This window comes from Octopus sinensis, unplaced genomic scaffold (genome assembly GCF_006345805.1).
Source record: "Octopus sinensis unplaced genomic scaffold, ASM634580v1 Contig15378, whole genome shotgun sequence".
In the NCBI taxonomy this organism is placed as follows: Eukaryota; Metazoa; Mollusca; class Cephalopoda; order Octopoda; family Octopodidae; genus Octopus; species Octopus sinensis.
In genome coordinates this window covers 16,189-36,845 of record NW_021833697.1, presented here as the reverse complement: position 1 = coordinate 36,845, position 20,657 = coordinate 16,189, and the positions used below count along the sequence as shown (strand labels likewise).

Sequence of the window (20,657 nt, the reverse complement as noted above, 5' to 3'; positions counted from 1 at the left end):
GTATGGAGGGGAGAAAGTCAGGTGTAGTGTTGGCGAATCTCAGGAAGCATGGAAGTTTTGAAGGATGCAGTGCTCCGACAACTAACAACTGATGCTGGCGTTTTGTTCTATACTTCAGCAACTCTTAGCGTGAAAATATGTTTCCGAAAGTCATGGGAACTGTGCTGTTTTCTGACTTTGTAAACATGTTCACAGGTGTTAGACAGGTGGAGTTTGAAAAGGTGCTCAGAATTATTGTTAATAAGATGGTTAATAATTTTATGGGCGTCCGCCAAGTCAGCTGCCAGACGTCGGAGTTTCAATGTGTCCGTGCCCAGGGAAGTAAGGCATTTAGAATATGGCAAATGCCTGATGGAGGGTATTGTATACAGTGTCAGGTGCACCACACCTTGTCAAAAGTGCGTATAAAGCATATGCAGTAATGTATAAATGTCTGGAAAGCTAACAGTGTATGAGTCAGATACATGCATGTGTGTGTATGGAGGGGAGAAAATCAGGTGTAGTGTTGGCAAATCTCAGAAAGCATGGAAGTTTTGAAGGATGCAGTGCTCGACAACTAACAACTGATGCCGGCGTTTTGTTCTATACTTCAGCAACTCCTAGCGTGAAAAAATGTTTCTGAAAGTCATGGGAGATATGCTTTTTTTCTGACTTTGTAAACATGTTCACAGGTGTTAGACAGGTGGAGTTTGAAAAAGTGTTCAGAGTTAATGTTAATAAGATGGTTAATAATTTTATGGGTGTCTGCCAAGTCAGCTGCCAGACGTCGGAGTTTCAATGTATCCTTGCCCAGGGAAGTAAGGCGTTCAGAATATGGTAAATGCCTTATGGAGGGTATTCTAAAATGTTTCTAAAAGTCATGGGAGCTGTGCTGTTTTCTGACTTTATAAACATGTCCACGGGTGTTAGACGGATGGAGTTTGAAAAGGTGCTCAGAGTTATTTTTAGTGGTTAAAAATTTTATGAGTGTCTGCCAAATATCGGAGTTTCAATGTATCCTTGCCCAGGTAAGTAAGGCGTTCAGAATATGGCAAATGCCTGATGGAGGGTATTCTCTTGGTTGCACGTCGCTGAAAGGCTTCCAGGCGATTAACGATGACTGCCCCTCTATTGTTTAATAACCATCCATTCAGTTGTGGTAAGGATGCTTCCATTGAAATATACACAGTGTCATTCCCCCCCCCCTTTGTTATCATTAAAGCTCATTACACTTTGAATATCCCACATGTGATGTGGCATTCTATCCACTGAGACGTTATCTGGAGTACTCATCATGACCCAGCATGTTGTGGATCTTCAGACCCCTTCAGTCACGACACAGACCATGGGATTGCACCTAGAAAGATTGTTTATGGAAGACCAGCAATCACCCATGCATGCTAGTGTTATCCAAGTGGTAAGCCAAAGGGGCCGATACAACTTGGCAACTGTGATGTCGCAACTCATTTCTGCAGCAACGTGAAATAAAGTGTCTTGCTCAAGAACACAACACGCAGCCCGGTCCGGGATTTGAACTCACAACCTCATGATCGTAAGCTCGACGCTCTAACCACTGGGCCTGCACCTTAAGCTATATGTAAAATTTAAAAAAGCGGCAAGCTGGCAGACACATTAGTGCGCCGGGCGAAACGCTTACCAGTATTTCGTCTGTTGTTACGTTCTGAGTTCAAATTCCGCCGAGGTCAACTTTGCCTTTCATCCCTTCGGGGTCGACAAATAAAGTACCAGTTTCGCACTGGGGTCGATGTAATCGACATAATCCTTTTGTCCTTGTTTGTTCCCTCTATGTTTAGCCCCTTGTGGGCAAGAAAGAAATATATACGTAAAATTAACCAGGAAGAAAAGTGTTACTCTTTTACTTGTTTCAGTCATTTGACCGCGGCCGTGCTGGAGCACCGCCTTTAATCGAGGAACTCGACCCCAGGACTTATTCTTTTTGTAAGCCCAGTACTTATTCTATCGGTCTCCTTTTGCCAAACCGATAAGTAACAGGGACACAAACACACCAGCATCGGTTCTCAAGCAATGCTAGGGTGACAAACACAGACACACACACGCATACATACATATATACGACGGGCTTCTTTCAGTTTCCATCTACTAAATCCACTCACAAGGCTTTGGTCAGCCCAGGGCTATAGTAGAAGACACTTGCCCAGGTGCCACCCAGTGTGACTGAACCCAAATCATGTGTTTGGTAAACAAGCTACTTACCACACAGCCACTCCTGCACCTGTTGTTTATCCCGCTCTCATCAACTGCACACGTTTGGGGTGAACACAAATGGCCATCTGAATTCTCAGCCCTCCCTTGTGACTAATCGGAATTCCTTTCTTTGCTCAGTGAAATTCCTGTCTATAAGTCGTCTGTCACCACAGATATTGCACTGATATGGCTTCTCTCCTGTATGTGTACATATGTGACATCATCATCATTTAACGTCCATTTTCCATGCTGGCATGGGTTGGACGGTTCAACTGGGGACTGGGAAGCCAGAAGGCTGTGCCAGGCCCAACCTGATCTGTCAGTGATTCTACAGCTGGATGCCCTTCCTAACGCCAACCACTCCATGATTGTAGTGGGGGCTCTTTATGTGCCACCGGCACGGAGGCCAGTCGGGGCGGTGCTGGCAACGGCCACGATAAGATGGTGATTTTTATGTGCCACCGGCACGAGGCCAGTCGGGGCAGCAGTGGCAACGGCCACCATATCCCAGGCGAGGCTGTCAACGGCCACGATCGGTTCGGTGCATTTTACATGCCACCGGCAAGGAAGCCGGTCAAAGCGGTGCTGGCATCGGCCACGTTCGGATGGTGCTTTTTACATTCCACTGGCACAGGGATCACAGTTGCAGTTTCCATTGATTTTGATGTTGGTGTACTTGACTCAATATGTCTCCTCAAGCACAGGGTCGAAATGATGTTTCTTCACTTGCCACCTGCACAGGAGTCAGTCCAGCGGTCCTGGCAATTGCTGGAATCCAAGTCCAGAAATGGATTTTGCCATGAAGTTGCAATGGGGACGTCGATTGTGCAAAGGATTGAGCGAATGTGTCTGTTGGTTGGAGGATATAGGCCTGCTACTGTTCATTTTCATCAACTCAAATTCTTCACATGGCATCGTGACACATTTTACGCCATACAGATGGATCTAGGCAATGGCTTTCCCAAGACATCACATCTAGCTGCTCTTCCTAACACCAACCACTCCGTGAGTGTAGCGGGTGCCTTTTATGTGCCAGAGGAGTCTGGCAGCGACCACGCTTGAATGGTGCTCTTTACGTGCCACCGGCACGGGGACCAGACGAGTTCCTCTGCCACTTGTTGGCCTTACAGAAGAATTTTTGGAATGCGATCATTTCGTCTTTGGAAAACATCTCTTGCACCCATCTGCACTGAATTCTCATCCGTACGCCTTGGATACTGGACATATCACATTTTACTAAAATTTTTACATTTAATGTCTTATCTTGCCATTTTGTTGCATATGTTGTGCTCCAGACACCACATGCGAAAAAATTTCAGTCTTTCTATTTCTTCGTAGAAGGGAGTCCATGCTTCTGCCTCATATGAAAAAAATACTCAAAATACAAGATTTCTATTATTTTAGTTGTCAGACTGATATCATGTTCACACAAATACATATATCAAATTAAATACACAACTGAAAGCGCTACTACTTGTTTGATACTGTTATGATTCTTGAACAGGAATATTTATAAAATGCGCCATGTATCTTAACCCTTTCATTACCATATTTCTGTTGAGATGCTCTGTGTTTCTCTCAATTAATTTTAAATATAACAAAGAATTTAGTAAAATAACTTCATTATCATTAAGCTAGTGTTAGGAACATAAATTGTGACTAAGGTTTGGTGGAAGATTTTAATTCAAAATTTATGATAACAAGACATTTGTGCTATAGAGCCAGAACTGGTTTTGGCTGGGTTGGTATTGAAAGGGTTAAGGGCATAGAGCCAAAGAAACCAAGCCCAATCTGACAGGAACATGGAGTAGCACTCTGGCTTGCCAGCTCATGTCACACTTTCCCATCAAAGCCTGCATAGAAGACGGATGCTAAAAATGGATGTTAGAGGATGATGATGAAAACACAACAAAGACAAAATCAATGTCACTTAAAACTTTTATTCCTCATTCCCATTCCTTTATTCTCTCATAACAAATTCCTCAAAAATCCAGCACTATCCTCTTCAGAAATCAAGGTCATCTCTGTGTTGATATATTTAGATATATAAATGATATTGAAGTTGTGATTCATGAATTTCATGTTGACATCCAAGAAACTGAAGTTGATAATGTCAAGCTTGAAAAGGAATAAACCCTGTCTTTTAGCAGACAAAATATTCATAATTGTTGTCATGTTCTAATAAATTTTGATATTGATACAGTTACACTTGTGTATGAATACGCCAATGTGTACTTAAATAGCCTTTTTGAAAGAATGATTTACCACAGACATCACAATGATATGGCTTTTCTCCTATATGAATAAGTGTGTGAATAGATAAAATGTAGGTTTTTACCCAGTATGAATATGTTTGTGATTAGTCAAATGATTATTCGTAGAGAATGATTTATCACAGATATCACAATTATATGGTTTTTATCCAGTATGGATACGTTTATGTTTAGTCAAGTCACTATTCCTAGAGAATGGTTTATCACAGATATCACAATGATATGGTTTTTCTCCAGTATGAATACGTTTATGTTTAGTCAAGTCACTATTCCTACAGAATGATTTATCACAGATATCACAATGATATGGTTTTTCTCCAGTATGAATATATTTGTGACGAGTCAAATGACTATTGGTAGAGAATGATTTATCACAGATATCACAATGATATGGCCTCTCTCCTGTATGAATACGTCTGTGTATTGTTAAGTTACTATTTATAAAGAAAGATTTACCACAGATGTTACAATGATATGGCTTCTCACCTGTATGAACACGTTTGTGATAAGTTAAAGAGTTATTTTGAGAAAATGATTCACCACAGATATCACAATGATATGGTTTTTCTCCCGTATGTGTACGCTGGTGTCTAAACAAGTCACTACTTCGAGAGAATGATTTACCACAGATATTGCAATGATATGGCTTCTCATCTGTATGAGTACGCCTGTGCATAGTCACGTGGCCACTTTCAGAAAATGATTCACCACAGATATCACAATGATATGGTTTTTCTCCTGTATGTGTACGTACGTGCCTAGTCAAAGAACTACTTTGAGAGAATGATTTACCACAGACATCACAATGATGTGGTTTCTCTCCTGTATCAATGCATTTGTGTTTGGTCAAGACTCTTTCTTCAGTGAATAATTTACCACAGATATCACAGTGATATGGCCTCTCACCTGAATCAGGTTTGTTTGGTTTTCTTAAATCATTCATTATAAGATAAAAACTTCTCATACGTATCCCAACGATAATGATTTTTTCATTTCTATGAATGTATTTGTGTTCAGTTGTGTCAGTATTTTCAGAGAATAATTTAACACTATGTTCTTGCTTAACATCTAAAATGGCAGATGTAAACAGTTAAAACTTTTGTAAATTTATCCAAGCAATCACCTTTTTTACATTCCAAACAGTGAAGGCAACAAAAAAGTTGCTCTTAATTCCATCGTAGAAGAAATATTTTCTTATCGTTTGTCATTGATGCGTTGATGAATGTGCCTTATGAATATATGGTCTTCCTTTAATTGATGAAAGTCAATCAAAATATCAGAGGTACATCTGAATGAAGAGATTTCTTTAACGTCAACATGATGTGATATTCTGAAGTAGAAAAAAAGAAGCATGAGATAAAGAGAATCGTTAAACGACATAGTAATTCAACATTGCAAATCTTACATCAACATTGTCATCCATTTAATGTCTATGTTTTCAGGGGTCAGATTCCATTGAGGCTTTGAAACTTTCACAACATTCTGTACATAGATGAAGCGTTTCTACATTTCTCTAAATTCTAACCTGTTTTCCTCCATTACCTTTTTTCTTTGGCATGAAACCACCTCAATTCTGGGAAGAGGGTATTTTCAAGTTAAAGGAAAGATGGAGACGCATTGTGCAACAAAACGGTTCATATTTGGTTGATTAAAAATGTATTGGCAAGTATTTATTGACCTTTTTCTTTCCTTCAAAAATCGGCACGAACTTTCCGGACAACCCAATACATATGCAATAATACGTTATACTAGCAGAATCGTTCACATGCCGAACAAAATGCATAACAGCATTTCGTCCGTCTTCACTCTAAAAGTTCAAATCCCATCCAGGTAGAATTTGGCTTTCATCCTTTCGAGGTAAAAACAAACAAGAAACATTAGCGCACATTGTTCCATGGAAGCGACGTCCGCTTCTCCCGCCAATTTCCTGAACTCGTGTCTAAAGTACAAAAGATTATTCTCATCAACACTATTATTATTGGCGATCTTTCGTCTCTAGTAGAACTTTACGTCGATTTCCCTATGTAATACGTGTGGTGAAAGGAGCGTAACAGAACAAGGAAAGAATTAGAAGTGTAATTTGGTCTTACCTGAGGAGATGAAGTCGGATTCGCCTTCAGCCAACTTGCTAGCCTCTTGTCGTGTTGGCGTCGTTCTCAAGTCTGTCTGGCTTGGTCAATGCCGCACGTGCGTTCTGTCTGTCACTTCAGCTTCCGCCGGCGCATGCGCCCTGCAAGACCCACTTCCGCTCCCTCCCGCTCCGTCACACTCCTTCAACACCACACCACACCGTAAAAAAATTTTTTTTTTACATATGGGCTTGCGGGAACTTTTCAAGTAATATACATACATATACACATACACCAAGTAAAAAATTTCAGTTATCTCTTTCTTTCACACACACTAACAGAAGCACTTCACTTACACAACATACTGTCTGTCTCCCACACCTCATCAAACACACACACACACATGTACATCAATGCTTGCCATGCACGGTAACTTCAAAAGAACTTCCCTCGTCATAAAAATGGCTTTCTCTTAGTCTCTTTCGCTCTCATTACTTCAAAATTTCCCGCAAGCCCATATGTAAAACAAAAAAAAATTTTTTCGGAAAGGTCTACTAGAGACGAAAGATTGCCTTTTTATTATTATAGCGACCCCGAAACGAAGGAAAGTCACTGTCGACCTCAGCGGAAACTCCTGACTGAAAATACGGCCGAGGTCGACTTTGCCTTTCATCCTTTTCGGGAAATACTGGGTTCTATGTATTCGACTTCGTGCTCCCCTCAAACACTGCAGGCCTCGGCAAAATTTCAAACCTGCATCATTACTATTAATATAACCTCTTAAACAACAGGACAACGTTAATTAATATGGTATTCTTCAATCGGTTTCCCCTAATTTTACTAATTAATCAATTAAACTATTTTACTCTCGTATTACCAATTAATTTCCTTTATATCACATGTAACGGTGATTCATAGGTTTTCATAAACAACAGAGCAACATTTCAGTTTGGAAGTTATTAATTAAGACGAGTAAACATATTTTCTTAATTGTTGTTAGGTTCCCGCTTCGAAAAATAATTACTGTAATATCGAGAGAAGTTCACATAATTCTATCATTTACATTATTATTATTAGTAGTAGTAGTAGTATCACCTTTACAGCCTTAAAGGAAATCTTTATCAACTTACCGTATTCACAAATAAGCAACGAATCAGTAATTAAGCACCTTAATTAAGAATTTAAAAGAAGCGAGGTTGAGGTGTTGTGTGGTTATTTCCCTTTACACGATTGTATTTCTGCTATGCTCCAATAAATGGCTCTACTGGAGAATTTAAATACAATAATATAAAAAACGGAAATTTCACCCTCCAACCATTTTCATATATTTTTAAACTTTCAATGCCTCAATGAACCCCGACCCCTGCAGACATTGACATTAAGTGGATGACAGTGTTGATGTTGTAAGATTTGCAATGTTGAATTATTATGTCGTTTAATGATTCTCTTTATCTCACTGCTTCTTTTTTTCTGTTTCAGAATATCACATCATGTTGACGATAAAGAAATCTCTCCTTTCAGATGTGCCTCTGATATTTCTATTGACTCTCATCAATTAAAGGAAGACCATATATTCATAAGGCACATTCATCAATGCATCAACGACAAACGATAAGAAAATATTTTTTCTCGGTGGAATTGACAGCAACACTCACTTGTCTTCGCTGTTTGGAATGTAGAGAAGGTGATTGCTTGGTTAATTAAGCTTGGATAAATTTACAAAAGTTTTAACTGTTTACATCTACCGTTTTAGATATTAAGCAAGAACACACACGAAAGACACATAGTGTTAAATTATTCTCTGAAAATACTGACACAACTGGACACAGATATATTCATAGAATTGAAAAAATCATTATCATTGTGATACGTATGAGAAATTAGTATCTTATAATGAATGATTTAAGAAAACCAAACACACCTGATTCAGGTGAGAGGCCATATTACTGTGATAACTGTGGTAAATCATTCTCTCAAGTAGTCACTTGACTAGTCATGTACGTACACATACAGGAGAGAAGCCATATCATTGTGATATTTGTGGTAAATCGTTCTCTGAAAATAGTAACTTTACTCGTCACAAACATATTCATACTGGAGACAAAGCATATCACTGTGATGTCTGTGGTAAATCATTCTCCCGAAGTGGTTCCTTGACTGGTCACATAGATACACATACAGGGGAGAAGCCATTTCATTGCATTATCTGTGGGAAATCATTCTCTAGAAATAGTCAGTTGACTAGTCACAAATTTCTCCATACTGGAGAGAAACCATATCAGTGCGATATCTGTGGTAAATCATTTTCTCTAAATAGCGATTTAACTCATCACAAACATACACATACAGGAGAGAAAGCATATCATTGTAATATCTGTGGTAAATCATTCTCTAGAAATAGTGACTTGACTGTCCATAAACGTATTCATACAGGAGAGAAACCATATCACTGTGATGTCTGTGGTAAATCTTTCTCTCAAAAAAGCCACTTAAGTACACATGTGAGTATTCATACACAGGTGTAACAGTATCAATATCAAAATTTATTACAACAGGACAACAATTATGAATATTTTGTCTGCTAAAAGACAGGGTTTATTCCTCTTCAAGCTTGACATTATCAACTTCAGTTTCTTGGATGTCAACATGAAATTCATGAATCACAACTTCAATATCATTTATATATCTAAATATATCAACACAGAGATGACTTTGACTTCTGAAGATGATTGTGCTGGATTTTTCAGGAATTTGTTATAAGAGAATAAAGGAATGGGAATAAGGAATAAAAGTTTTAAGTGACATTGATTTTGTCTTTGTTGTGTTTTGATCATCATCATCATCTCCATCATCCTTACCATCCAGGCATGGATGGGAAAGTGTGACAGGTGCTGGCAAGCCAGAGTGCTTCTCCAGGTTCCAGTCAGACCTGGATTGTGTCGTTCTATATTTGAGAGATTCGGAATTATGTACGTTATTTACTTTAGACTGATATTCGTCCTCATCTTGTTGTTAACACAGTATTTCAACTGGTATACTCTCCAGCCTTCATCAGGTGTCTTGGGGAAATACCTTAGGAACGAGAACCCAGCTTCAAAATTTCCCCAATACACCTGATGAAGGCTGGAGAATATATCAGCTGAAATGTTGTGTGAACAACAAGATGAGGACAAATATCAGTCAAATGTGGGTTTGGCTTGGTTTCTTTGGTTATATGCTCTTAATATACATGGCGCATTTTATAAATATTCCTGTTCAAGTATCGTAACAGCATGTAACAAGTCGTAGCGCTTTCAGTTGTGTATTTAATTTGATACATAAAGTGAGATAGGGGTTATGAGTGTAACCCACTATGGGATATCATTTATCCAATATACTGCCAGTAAAGTACCCAGAAAGGCTAATACATAAATGCTAAGAATTGCAATGCAATTAATTCATGTATTATATGGGCAAAGGTAAAATGTTTTACCTCAAATTCATAATACAAAATAAGAAAATGAAGGAATAGATTTCTATCAATCATCAACTTCCAGATAATACCAGTTCATATAATTTATTAACTAATTATTTAGGAATATCCAGATCAAACAGAATAATAAAGAACAAAACAGTACACATCAATGAGTAATATAATACCATAAGAACATTTTATATTTTTATATTTATATTTATTTATATGTATTGTTCTTATGGTATTATCTTACTCATTGATGTGTACTGTTTTATTCTGTTTGATCTGGATGTTCCTAAATAATTAATTAATAAATTATATGAATTGGTATTATCTGGAAGTTGATGATTGAAATTAATCTGTTCCTCCATTTTCTTATTTTGTAATTTGATATAAATATATAAATATATATATATATATATATATGTGTGTGTGTGGACAGGATGTCAGTCTGATAGCTAGAATAAGTGTATACAAGTCTCGTATTTTGAGCGTGTTTATGTCTGGGGCAGAAGCAGGGACTCACTTCGATAGGGAAATAGAAAATCTCCAAACCTTTCAAATGTGGTGTATGCACCATAGCATATGCAACCAAATGGCAAAATAAGACATCAAATGTAAAAATCTTAGAAAAATGTGATATGTCCAGTATTCAAAGCATGTTGATGAGAATTCAGTGAAGATTGGTAGGACATGTTTTTCAAATGAAATGTGAATGCTTTCCAAAAATTCAGCAGGATGAACTATTAGCGCTAAACTATTAAGCACAATCCATGCATAATTAAGCCAGCAGCACCCAGTTGAACAAACACTTCCGTGCATGCGTAATACAATAATGGTGATGTTCTTAACTGTTATATGGGAATGTAAATATGTTTGCAAATTGTTTTTGTTACATGTTATCCTGTGTTCTGAATGCTTTTATTTTAATAAATGTTTCTTACTGCAAGTTATGGATGATTCTTTTATGACTTCATTGCTTTCAGGCTTAGCTTAACGTATTTTTGCACCCGACATCACAAAATGCATCAAGTAAACATTGCCGGACAGCAGAGACTCGGACATTGCTTAGAAAATGTTTTTCATTTTTAACCTCGTATATAGTATGCACTAGGGATTTTGACCTTTAAATTTTGGGGAAAAAAGTGTGGATTATACTCAAGGATTTACGGTATTCATGTAATGTTTTAAGCTTGGAGTTATGACTTATTACAAACGTCTCGTGAACTTCTATTTTCTTGTTGTTACGAACAAGATGGTGACCCCTCTTTCTTTCATACTGATGAAATTATAGTGTGTCATTAAGTCAGTGCTCCACAATGATAGTCGCTCCGCTATAAAATGGATAAGGATCTTTTCGGTTTGTGCCAACATATGTATAGATGTAAATATGTTGCATGTCACCCACGTCTGATGCTATAGGGGAGATACAGGTCTACTCAGCCAGAGGGAAAAGCAAGGGAAAGTAAGATACACGACATCGTGTTTTTCCACTTCCGGTCCTTCACTTCCTTACATTCTGGTCACTATCATTCCTCCACACTTCACCCTGATCTAATAATAATAATGAAATTATTGTATACAGTGCTCAGGTGCACCACAACTTGTCAAAAGTGCGTATAAAGCATATGCAGTAATGTACAAATGTCTGGGAAGCGAACAGTGTATGAGTCAGATAGATGCTTGCATGTGTATGGAGGGGAGAAAGTCAGGTGTAGTGTTGGAGAATCTCAGGAAGCATGGAAGTTTTGAAGGATGCAGTGGTCCGACAACTAACAACTGATGCTGGCGTTTTGTTCTATACTTCAGCAACTCTTAGCGTGAAAACATGTTTCCGAAAGTCATGGGAACTGTGCTGTTTTCTGACTTTGTAAACATGTTCACAGGTGTTAGACAGGTGGAGTTTGAAAAGGTACTCAGAGTTATTGTTTGTAAGATGGTTGATAATTTTATGGGTGTCTGCCAAGTCAGCTGCCAGACGGAGTTTCAATGTGTCCATGCCCAGGGAAGTAAGGCGTTTAGAATATGGCAAATGCCTGATGGAGGGTATTCTAAAATGTTTCCAAAAGTCATGGGAGCTGTGCTGTTTTCTGGCTTTGTAAACATGTCCATGGGTGTTAGATGGATGGAGTTTGAAAAGGTGCTCAGACTTATTGTTAGTAAGATGGTTAATAATTTTATGGGTATCTGCCAAGTCAGAGTTTCAATGTATCTATGCCCAGGGAAGTAAGGCTTTCAGAATATGGCAAATGCCTGATGGAGGGTATTCTCTTGGTTGCATGTTGCTGAAAGGCTTCCAGGCGATTAACGATGACTGCCCCTCTATTGTTTCATAACCATCCATTCAGTTGTGGTGAGGATGCTTCCATTGAAATATACACAGTGTCATGGGGCCGCCTCCCACTTTGTTATCATTAAAGCTAATTACACTTTGAATATCCCACATGTGACGTCGCATTCTATCCAGACGTTATCTGGAATACTCATCATGACCCACCCTCTCTATCTCCCACCATGTTGTGGACCTTGAGACCACTTCGGTCACGACACAGACCATGGAATTGCACCTCTAAAGATACCCTCCCAGGCACAATTCTGGGCGAGGTTGTTTATGGAAGACCAGCAATCACCCATGCATACCAGTGTTATCCAAGGAGAAAGGCAAAGGGGCCGATACAGCTTGGCACCTGTTATGTCGCAACTCATTTCTGCAGCTGAGTGAATTGGAGCAACGTGAAATAAAGTGTCTTGCTCAAGAACACAACACGCAGCCCGGTCCGGGATTTGAACTCACAACCTCATGATCGTAAGCTCGACGCTCTAACCACTGAGCCTGCACCTTAAGCTATACGTAAAATTTAAAAAAGCGGCAAGCTGGCAGACACGTTAGTGCGCTGGGCGAATCGCTTACCAGTATTTCGTCTGTCGTTACGTTCTGAGTTCAAATTCCGCCGAGGTCGATTTTGCCTTTCATCCTTTCGTGGTCAATAAATTAAGTACCAGTTACGCACTAGGGTCGATGTAACTGACTTAATCCCTTTGTCTGTCCTTGTTTGTTCCCTCTGTGTTTAGCCCCTTGTGGGTAGTAAAGAAATAGGTATTTCGTCTGCCGTTACGTTCTGAGTTCAAATTCCGCCAAGGTCGACTTTGCCTTTCATCCTTTCGGGGTCTACAAATAAAGTACCAGTTTCGCACTGGGGTCAATGTAATCGACTTAATCCCTTTGTTCCCTGTATGTTTAGCCCCTTGTGGCCAGTAAAGAAATATATACGTTAAATTAACCAGGAACAAAAGTGTTACTCTTTTACTTGTTTCAGTCATTTGACCGCAGCCATGCTGGAGCACCGCCTTTAATCGAGCAACAGGTGCCAGAGGAGTCTGGCAGCGACCACGCTTGGATGGTGCTCTTTACGTGCCACCGGCACGGGGACCAGACGAGTTCCTCTGCCACTTGTTGGCCTTACAGAAGAATTTTTGGAATGTGATCATTTCGTCTTTGGAAAACATCTCCTACCCATCTGCACTGAATTCTCATCCGTATGCCTTGGATACTGGACATATCACATTTTACTAAAATTTTTACATTTAATGTCTTATCTTGCCATTTTGCTGCATATGTTGTGCTTGAAACACCACATGCGAAAAAATTTCAGCTTTTCTATTTCTTCGTAGAGGGGAGTCCATGCTTCTGCCTCATATAAAAAAATACTCAAAATACAAGATTTCTATTATTTTAGTTGTCAGACTGATATCATGTTCACACAAATACATATATCAAATTAAATACACAACTGAAAGCGCTACTACTTGTTTGATACTGTTATGATTCTTGAACAGGAATATTTATAAAATGCGCTATGTATCTTAACCCTTTCATTACCATATTTCTGTTGAGATGCTCTGTGTTTCCTTCAATTAATTTTAAATATAACAAAGAATTTAGTAAAATAACTTCATTATCGTTAAGCTAGTGTTAGGAACATAAATTATGAGTAAGATTTGGTGGAAGATTTTAATTCAAAATTTATAACAAGACATTTATATTAAAGAGCCAGAGGTGGTTTCAGGTAGGTTGGTATCAAAAGGGTTAAGAATTGTTTCTCTATTATATATTTTAACCCTTTTGTTAGCATACTTCTGTTGAGATGCTGTTTCTTTCAATTAATTTTAAATATAACAAAGAATTTAGTAAAATAACTTCATTATCATTAAGATAGTGTTAGGAACATAAAATGAGACTAAGGTTTGATGGAAGATTTTAATTCAGAACTTATGATAACAAGACATTTGCACTACAGAGCCAGAGGTGGTTTCAGGTAGGTTGGTATCAAAAGGGTTAAGAATTGTTTCTCTATTATATATTTTAACCCTTTTGTTAGCATACTTCTGTTGAGATGCTCTGTGTTTCCTTCAATTAATTTTAAATATAACAAAGAATTTAGTAAAATAACTTCATTATCATTAAGATAGTGTTAGGAACATAAATTGTGACTAAGGTTTGGTGGAAGATTTTAATTCAAAATTTATGATAACAAGACATTTGCACTACAGAGCCAGAGGTGGTTTCACATGGGTTGGTATTGAAGGGGTTAAGGGCAGAGAGCCAAAGCAACGAAGCCCAATCTGACAGGAACATGGAGCAGCACTCTGGCTTGCCAGCTCATGTCACACTTTCCCATCAAAGCCTGCATAGAAGACGGATGCTAAAAATGGATGTTAGAGGATGATGATGATGAAAACACAACAAAGACAAAATCAATGTCACTTAAAACTTTTATTCCTCATTCCCATTCCTTTATTCTCTCATAACAAATTCCTCAAAAATCCAGCACAATCCTCTTCAGAAATCAAAGTCATCTCTGTGTTGACATATTTAGATATATAAATGATATTGAAGTTGTGATTCATGAATTTCATTTTGACATCCAAGAAACTGAAGTTGATAATATCAAGCTTGAAGAGGAATAAACCCTGTCTTTTAGCAGACAAAATGTTCATAATTGTTGTCATGTTTTAATAAATTTTGATATTGATACAGTTACACTTGTGTATGAATACTCCAATGTGTACTTAAGTAGCCTTTTTGAGAGAATGATTTACCACAGATATTACAATGACATGGCTTTTCTCCTGTATGAATACGTTTGTGACTAGTTAAAGTGGTACTATGAGAGAATGATTTGCCACAGATATCACACTGATATGGCTTTTCCCCAGTATGGATACGTTTATGTTTACTCAAGTCACTATTACATGAAAATGATTTATCACAGATATCACAAAGATATGGTTTTTCTCCAGTATGAATATGTTTGTGACGAGTCAAATGATTATTTCTAGAGAATGATTTATCACAGATATCACAATGATATGGCTTCTCTCCTGTGTGAATACGTTTGTGTGTTGTTAAGTTACTATTTAGAAAGAAAGATTTACCACAGATATCACAATGATATGGCTTCTCACCTGTATGAACACGTTTGTGATAAGTTAAAGAGTTATTATGAGAAAATGATTCACCACAGATATCACAATGATATGGATTTTCCCCAGTATGAATACGTATGTGATTAGTCAAGTGACCACTTTCAGAAAATGATTTACCACAGAAGTCACAATGATATGGTTTTTCTCCCGTATGTGTACGTTTGTGTCTATACAAGTCACTACTTCGAGAGAATGATTTACCACAGATATCACAATGATATGGTTTTTCTCCCGTATGTGTACGTTTGTGTCTATACAAGTCACTACTTCGAGAGAATGATTTACCACAGATATTGCAATGATATGGCTTCTCTCCTGTATGTGTACGTACGTGAATAGTCAAAGAACTACTTTGAGAGAATGATTTACCGCAAATATTACAATGATATGCTTTCTCTCCTGTATGCGTAAGTTTGTGTTTAGTCAAGTGATTCCTTTGAGAAAATGATTCACCACAGATATCACAACGATATGGTCTTTCCCCTGTATGAATACGTATGTGATTAATCAAGTGACAATTTCGGGAAAATGATTTACCACAGACATCACAGTGATATGCTTTGTTTCCAGTATGAATATGTTTGTGACGAGTCAAATGACTATTTTTAGAGAATGATTTACCACAGATATCACAGTGATGTGATTTCTCTCCTGTATCAATGCATTTGTGTTTGGTCAAGACTGTTTCTTCAGTGAATGTTTTACCACAGATATCACAGTGATATGGCTTCTCACCTGAATCAGGTTTGTTTGGTTTTCTTAAATCATTCATTATAAGATACTAATTTCTCATACGTAACACAATGATAACGATTTTTGTCCAACCCATGCTAGCATGGAGAACGGACGTTAAACGACGATATCTGTGTCCAGTTGTGTCAGTATTTTCAGAGAATAATTTAACACTGTGTTTCTTTCATCTGTGTTCTTGCTTAATATCTAAAACGGCAGATGTAAACAGTTAAAACTTTTGTAAATTTATCCAAGCTTAATTAACCAAGCAATCACCTTTTTTACATTCCAAACAGTGAAGGCAAGTAAATGTTGCTGTTAATTACATTGTCCAGAAGAAATATTTTCCCATCGTTTGTTGAAGATTTCATTTATACAAAGAAGTCGATGCGTTGATGAATGTGCCTTATGAACATATGGTCTTCCTCTAATTGATGAAAGTCAACAGAAATATCAGGGGCATGTCTGAACGAAGAAATTTCTTTTACGTCACCATGATGCGATATTCTGAAATAGAAAAAGAAGCAGTGAGATAAAGAGAATCATTAAATGACATAGTAATTCAACATTGCAAATCTTACAACATCAACACTGTCATCCATTTAATGTCTATGTTTGCATGGGTCAGAATCCATTGAGGGTTTGAAACTTTTACAACATTCTGTATATAGATGAATCGATTCAACATTTCTCTAAATACTTAGCCGTTTTCCACTCATTTCACTGTGAAGTGGCTAGAGTATATGGCCCCCTAGTCGGTAGAGTATATGCCTCCAATCGTAAGGTTGCAAGTTCGATTTCCAGTCACACATCGTGTATCCAAGTTTTTCTCAAAAATGCTAAGAGTAAAACACGTTTTATATGACACATTCTACAAGTGTCCTAAGTTTGAAAGTGTTTAGTTACAAAAAGTTATTTTTGAAATATGTAGGTCAAAAGGTGAAGATCCCTTTTCTGTTTTAGGGGGACGACATCCAAGTTGATGCTGATGAAATCAAAATGGACAACAATATATTCAATAGTGAAGAAAACAAAATTAAGGCTGACGAGGGGGACATTTGAAAGGGAGAAATCCTATGAATTAAATTAACTACCCTGAACATGGTTCCTGCATTTGTGGGCAATGTGTTGTATAGTCGGATCTGTTCGGTTTGACTGGCAGTTTTTTAAAAAATAATTTCCACGTAATTAAACACTTTTAAACTTTGTATACTGGTAGAATGTGTATATAAAACATTTTTTTTTCTTGGCTTTATTGAGAAAATTCTATAGTTTGTAAGATATTTGTTGTTGTTTTTCTTCAATTTCTGCAATTTCAACCAATCACTGACGTCTATTGAGGCGAAAACATTCTGTGCCGTATGAATATGCCCCTCGTTTAAGAAACAGATTGGGTTTATTTACATTTGTGAAGAAAAAAAATATACCCTTTCCCCCACCCCTAACCCTAAAACAGATTGAAATGCAATAGATCGATACTAAGGTCATAATTATGGGAGACAATTTCATATGACACCACTGGAAAAATTTGCCGTTCATACCGAAAAGATCCCAAAGTTGTTTTCTTTTGCTGTGAGCTCTGTGTTTGTACCCAACAATTTTTCGGGTGATCTTATACGGAGATGTGTCTTGACTAGACCTTCTTCGAATCACTTGGTGGAAATGTGATGGTGAAGTTGTTCACAGAATTAGACAAAGTAAAAGACTGAAATAAATCCAACCAGTTAGTAGAGCCATCTATTGGAGAATTAAAAAAATACAATCATATAAAGGGAAATTGTCTTCCCAATAGCAACATATGGATGCGAGACCTGGACACTAAAGAAAGCTGACCAGAAGAGAATTAATGCATTCAAGCTTTGGTGTTGGAGAAGACTTTTGCGGATTCCATGGAAAGCGAGGCTCACCAATGGAGAAGTTCTTAATCAGATCAGGCCGAAAATGTCACTAGAAGCTGGGATCACCAAGCGTAGATTGGCATATTTCGGTCATATTATGCAGAGAAAATCCCTGGAGAAGGACATCATGCTTGAAATGGTCAGTGGCAAGAGAGGAAGAGGCCGACCAAGAACCCGCTGGCTTGACACCATCAACAGTGATACCGGAATGGACATAGCCAATCTGAAAGAAGCGGCCCAGGATAGAACTGACTGGAGGACACTGATCCAACGAGTGACTGAGAGTCGACTTCGACTGAGCGGATAGATAAATATATATATATATATGGTGCTGGTCAATGGAGAAATTCTTAATCAGATCAGGCCGAAAATGTTGCTAGAAGCTTGGACCATCAAGCATAGATTGGCATATTTCGGTCATATTATGCAGAGAAAATCCCTGTAGAAGGACATCATGCTTGGAATGGTCAGTGACAAGAGAGGAAGAGGCCGACCAAGAACCCGCTGGCTTGACACCATCAAGAGTGATACCAGAATGGACATGGCCAATCTGAAAGGATAGAACTGACTGGAGGACACTGATCCAACGAGTGACCGATAGTCGACTTCGACTGAACGGATAGATAAATAGATATATATATACACGGTGCTGGTCAATGGAGAAATTCTTAAGCAGATCAGGCCAAAAATGTTGCTAGAAGCTTGGATCACCGAGCATAGATTGGCATATTTCGGTCATATTATGCAGAGAAAATCCCTGTAGAAGGACATCATGCTTGGAATGGTCAGTGACAAGAGAGGATGAGGCCGACCAAGAACCCGCTGGCTTGACACCATCAAGAGTGATACCGGAATGGACATGGCCAATCTGAAGGAAGCGGCCTAGGATAGAACTGACACTGATCCAACGAGTGACCGAGAGTCGACTTCGACTGAGCGGATAGATAGAGGAAGGGAAATAACTGCTGCAACACTTGAAACAAGCGCCATTTAAATTATCAATTAAGGTTTTTAATTACTGACCACTGACTCGTTGTTTGTATCTGAATACGGTGAGTTGACAAAGATATACTTTAAGGTTGTAATGGTGATAATGATAATAATGTAAATGATAGAATTATGTGAACCTCTCGATGTTAAAGTAATTATTTTTCGAAGCGAAAACAAAACAGCATCAGGAAAATATATTTCCTCATCCTAATTAATAAATTCTTAACTGAAATGTCGACCTGTTGTTTATGAGAATTACATGTAATATAAAGGAAATTCGTTGGTAAAATGAGAGTAATGTAGCGTAATTAGTGTTAAGTAGCTTGTTTACCAACCACATGGTTCCGGGTTCAGTCCCACTGCGTGGCACCTTGGGCGAGTGTCTTCTACTATAGCCCCGGGCCGACCAAAGCCTTGTGAGTGGATTTGGTAGACGGAAACTGAAAGAAGCCTGTCGTATATATGTGTATATATATATACGTATATATGTGTATATATATATATATATATATACATATATATATATATATATATATATATACATATATATATATATATATATATATACATATATATATGTATATATATATATATATATACATATATATATATATGTGTGTGTTTGTGTGTCTGTGTTTGTCCCCGTAGCATTGCTTGACAACCGATGCTGGTGTGTTTATGTTCCCGTTACTTAGCGGTTCGGCCGAAAGAGACAGATAGAATAAGTACTGGGCTTACAAAAGAATAAGACCCGGGATCGAGTTGCTCGATTAAATGCGGTGCTCCAGCATGGCCGCAGTCAAATGACTGAAACAAGTAAAAGAGTATATATATATATATATATATATAATGTAGCATAATTAATTAGTAAAATGAGAGGAAACCGATCAGAGAAAACCACATTAATTAGTGTTGTCTTGTTTGTTAATGAGACACTAAGTAATTGGTGAGTTGATAAAGACTTACTTGAAGGTTATATTAATAATAGTAACGATGATGGTGATGGTTTTCAATTTTGGCCCAGGACCAGCAATGTTTGAGGCGAAGAGAAAGTCGATTACAAACACCCCATATAGCTTTAACGGAGTACTGTTTAAGATGAGTGCTCCCGGTGCACGCATCCGCGGTGGCTAGTCGTGATTAGTCGATCCTATAATGAGTACCTAGCGCGAGTGCGCGTATGCAAATTAATGTTTTTTTTTAAACAAAATAAATAATTTCTTTACACCCGTAGTGTGTTATTTTTATTTAATTTGTTTAGAAAAATTTATTTATTTTGTTTAAAAATTTACTTTGTGTTTTTATTTATTTAAAAAAATTATTTACTTTGTGTAAAAATTATTTATTTTGTTTCAAAAAAATCCATCTATGGATCTTTTCGGTTTGAACGGCAGTTTTTAACATAATTTCCACGTAACTAAACACTTTTAAACTTCGTATACTGGTAGATTGTGTTTTTAAAACATCTTTTTCTCTTGGCTTTATTGAGAAAATTCTATAGTTTGTAAGATATTTGGGGGGTTTTTCCTTCAATTTCTGCAATTTCAAC

General features: G+C 37.7%; 1 protein-coding gene across 1 annotated transcript in view; it reads right to left on the bottom strand.

The window, feature by feature from the left end:
- LOC118761574 (zinc finger protein 271-like) overlaps positions 1 to 20,202 on the bottom strand; it is a 34,470-nt gene extending 14,268 nt beyond the window's left edge. The window contains exons 1-3 of the mRNA XM_036499622.1: positions 20,075 to 20,202; positions 16,388 to 16,727; positions 4,638 to 5,521 (exon numbers count right to left, since the gene is read on the bottom strand). Of these exons, the coding sequence (XP_036355515.1) occupies positions 4,638 to 5,442 (805 nt within the window). The 5' untranslated portion in view covers positions 5,443 to 5,521; positions 16,388 to 16,727; positions 20,075 to 20,202. The remainder of the gene's footprint in view (positions 1 to 4,637; positions 5,522 to 16,387; positions 16,728 to 20,074) is intronic.
- Positions 20,203 to 20,657: the final 455 nt, after the last annotated feature.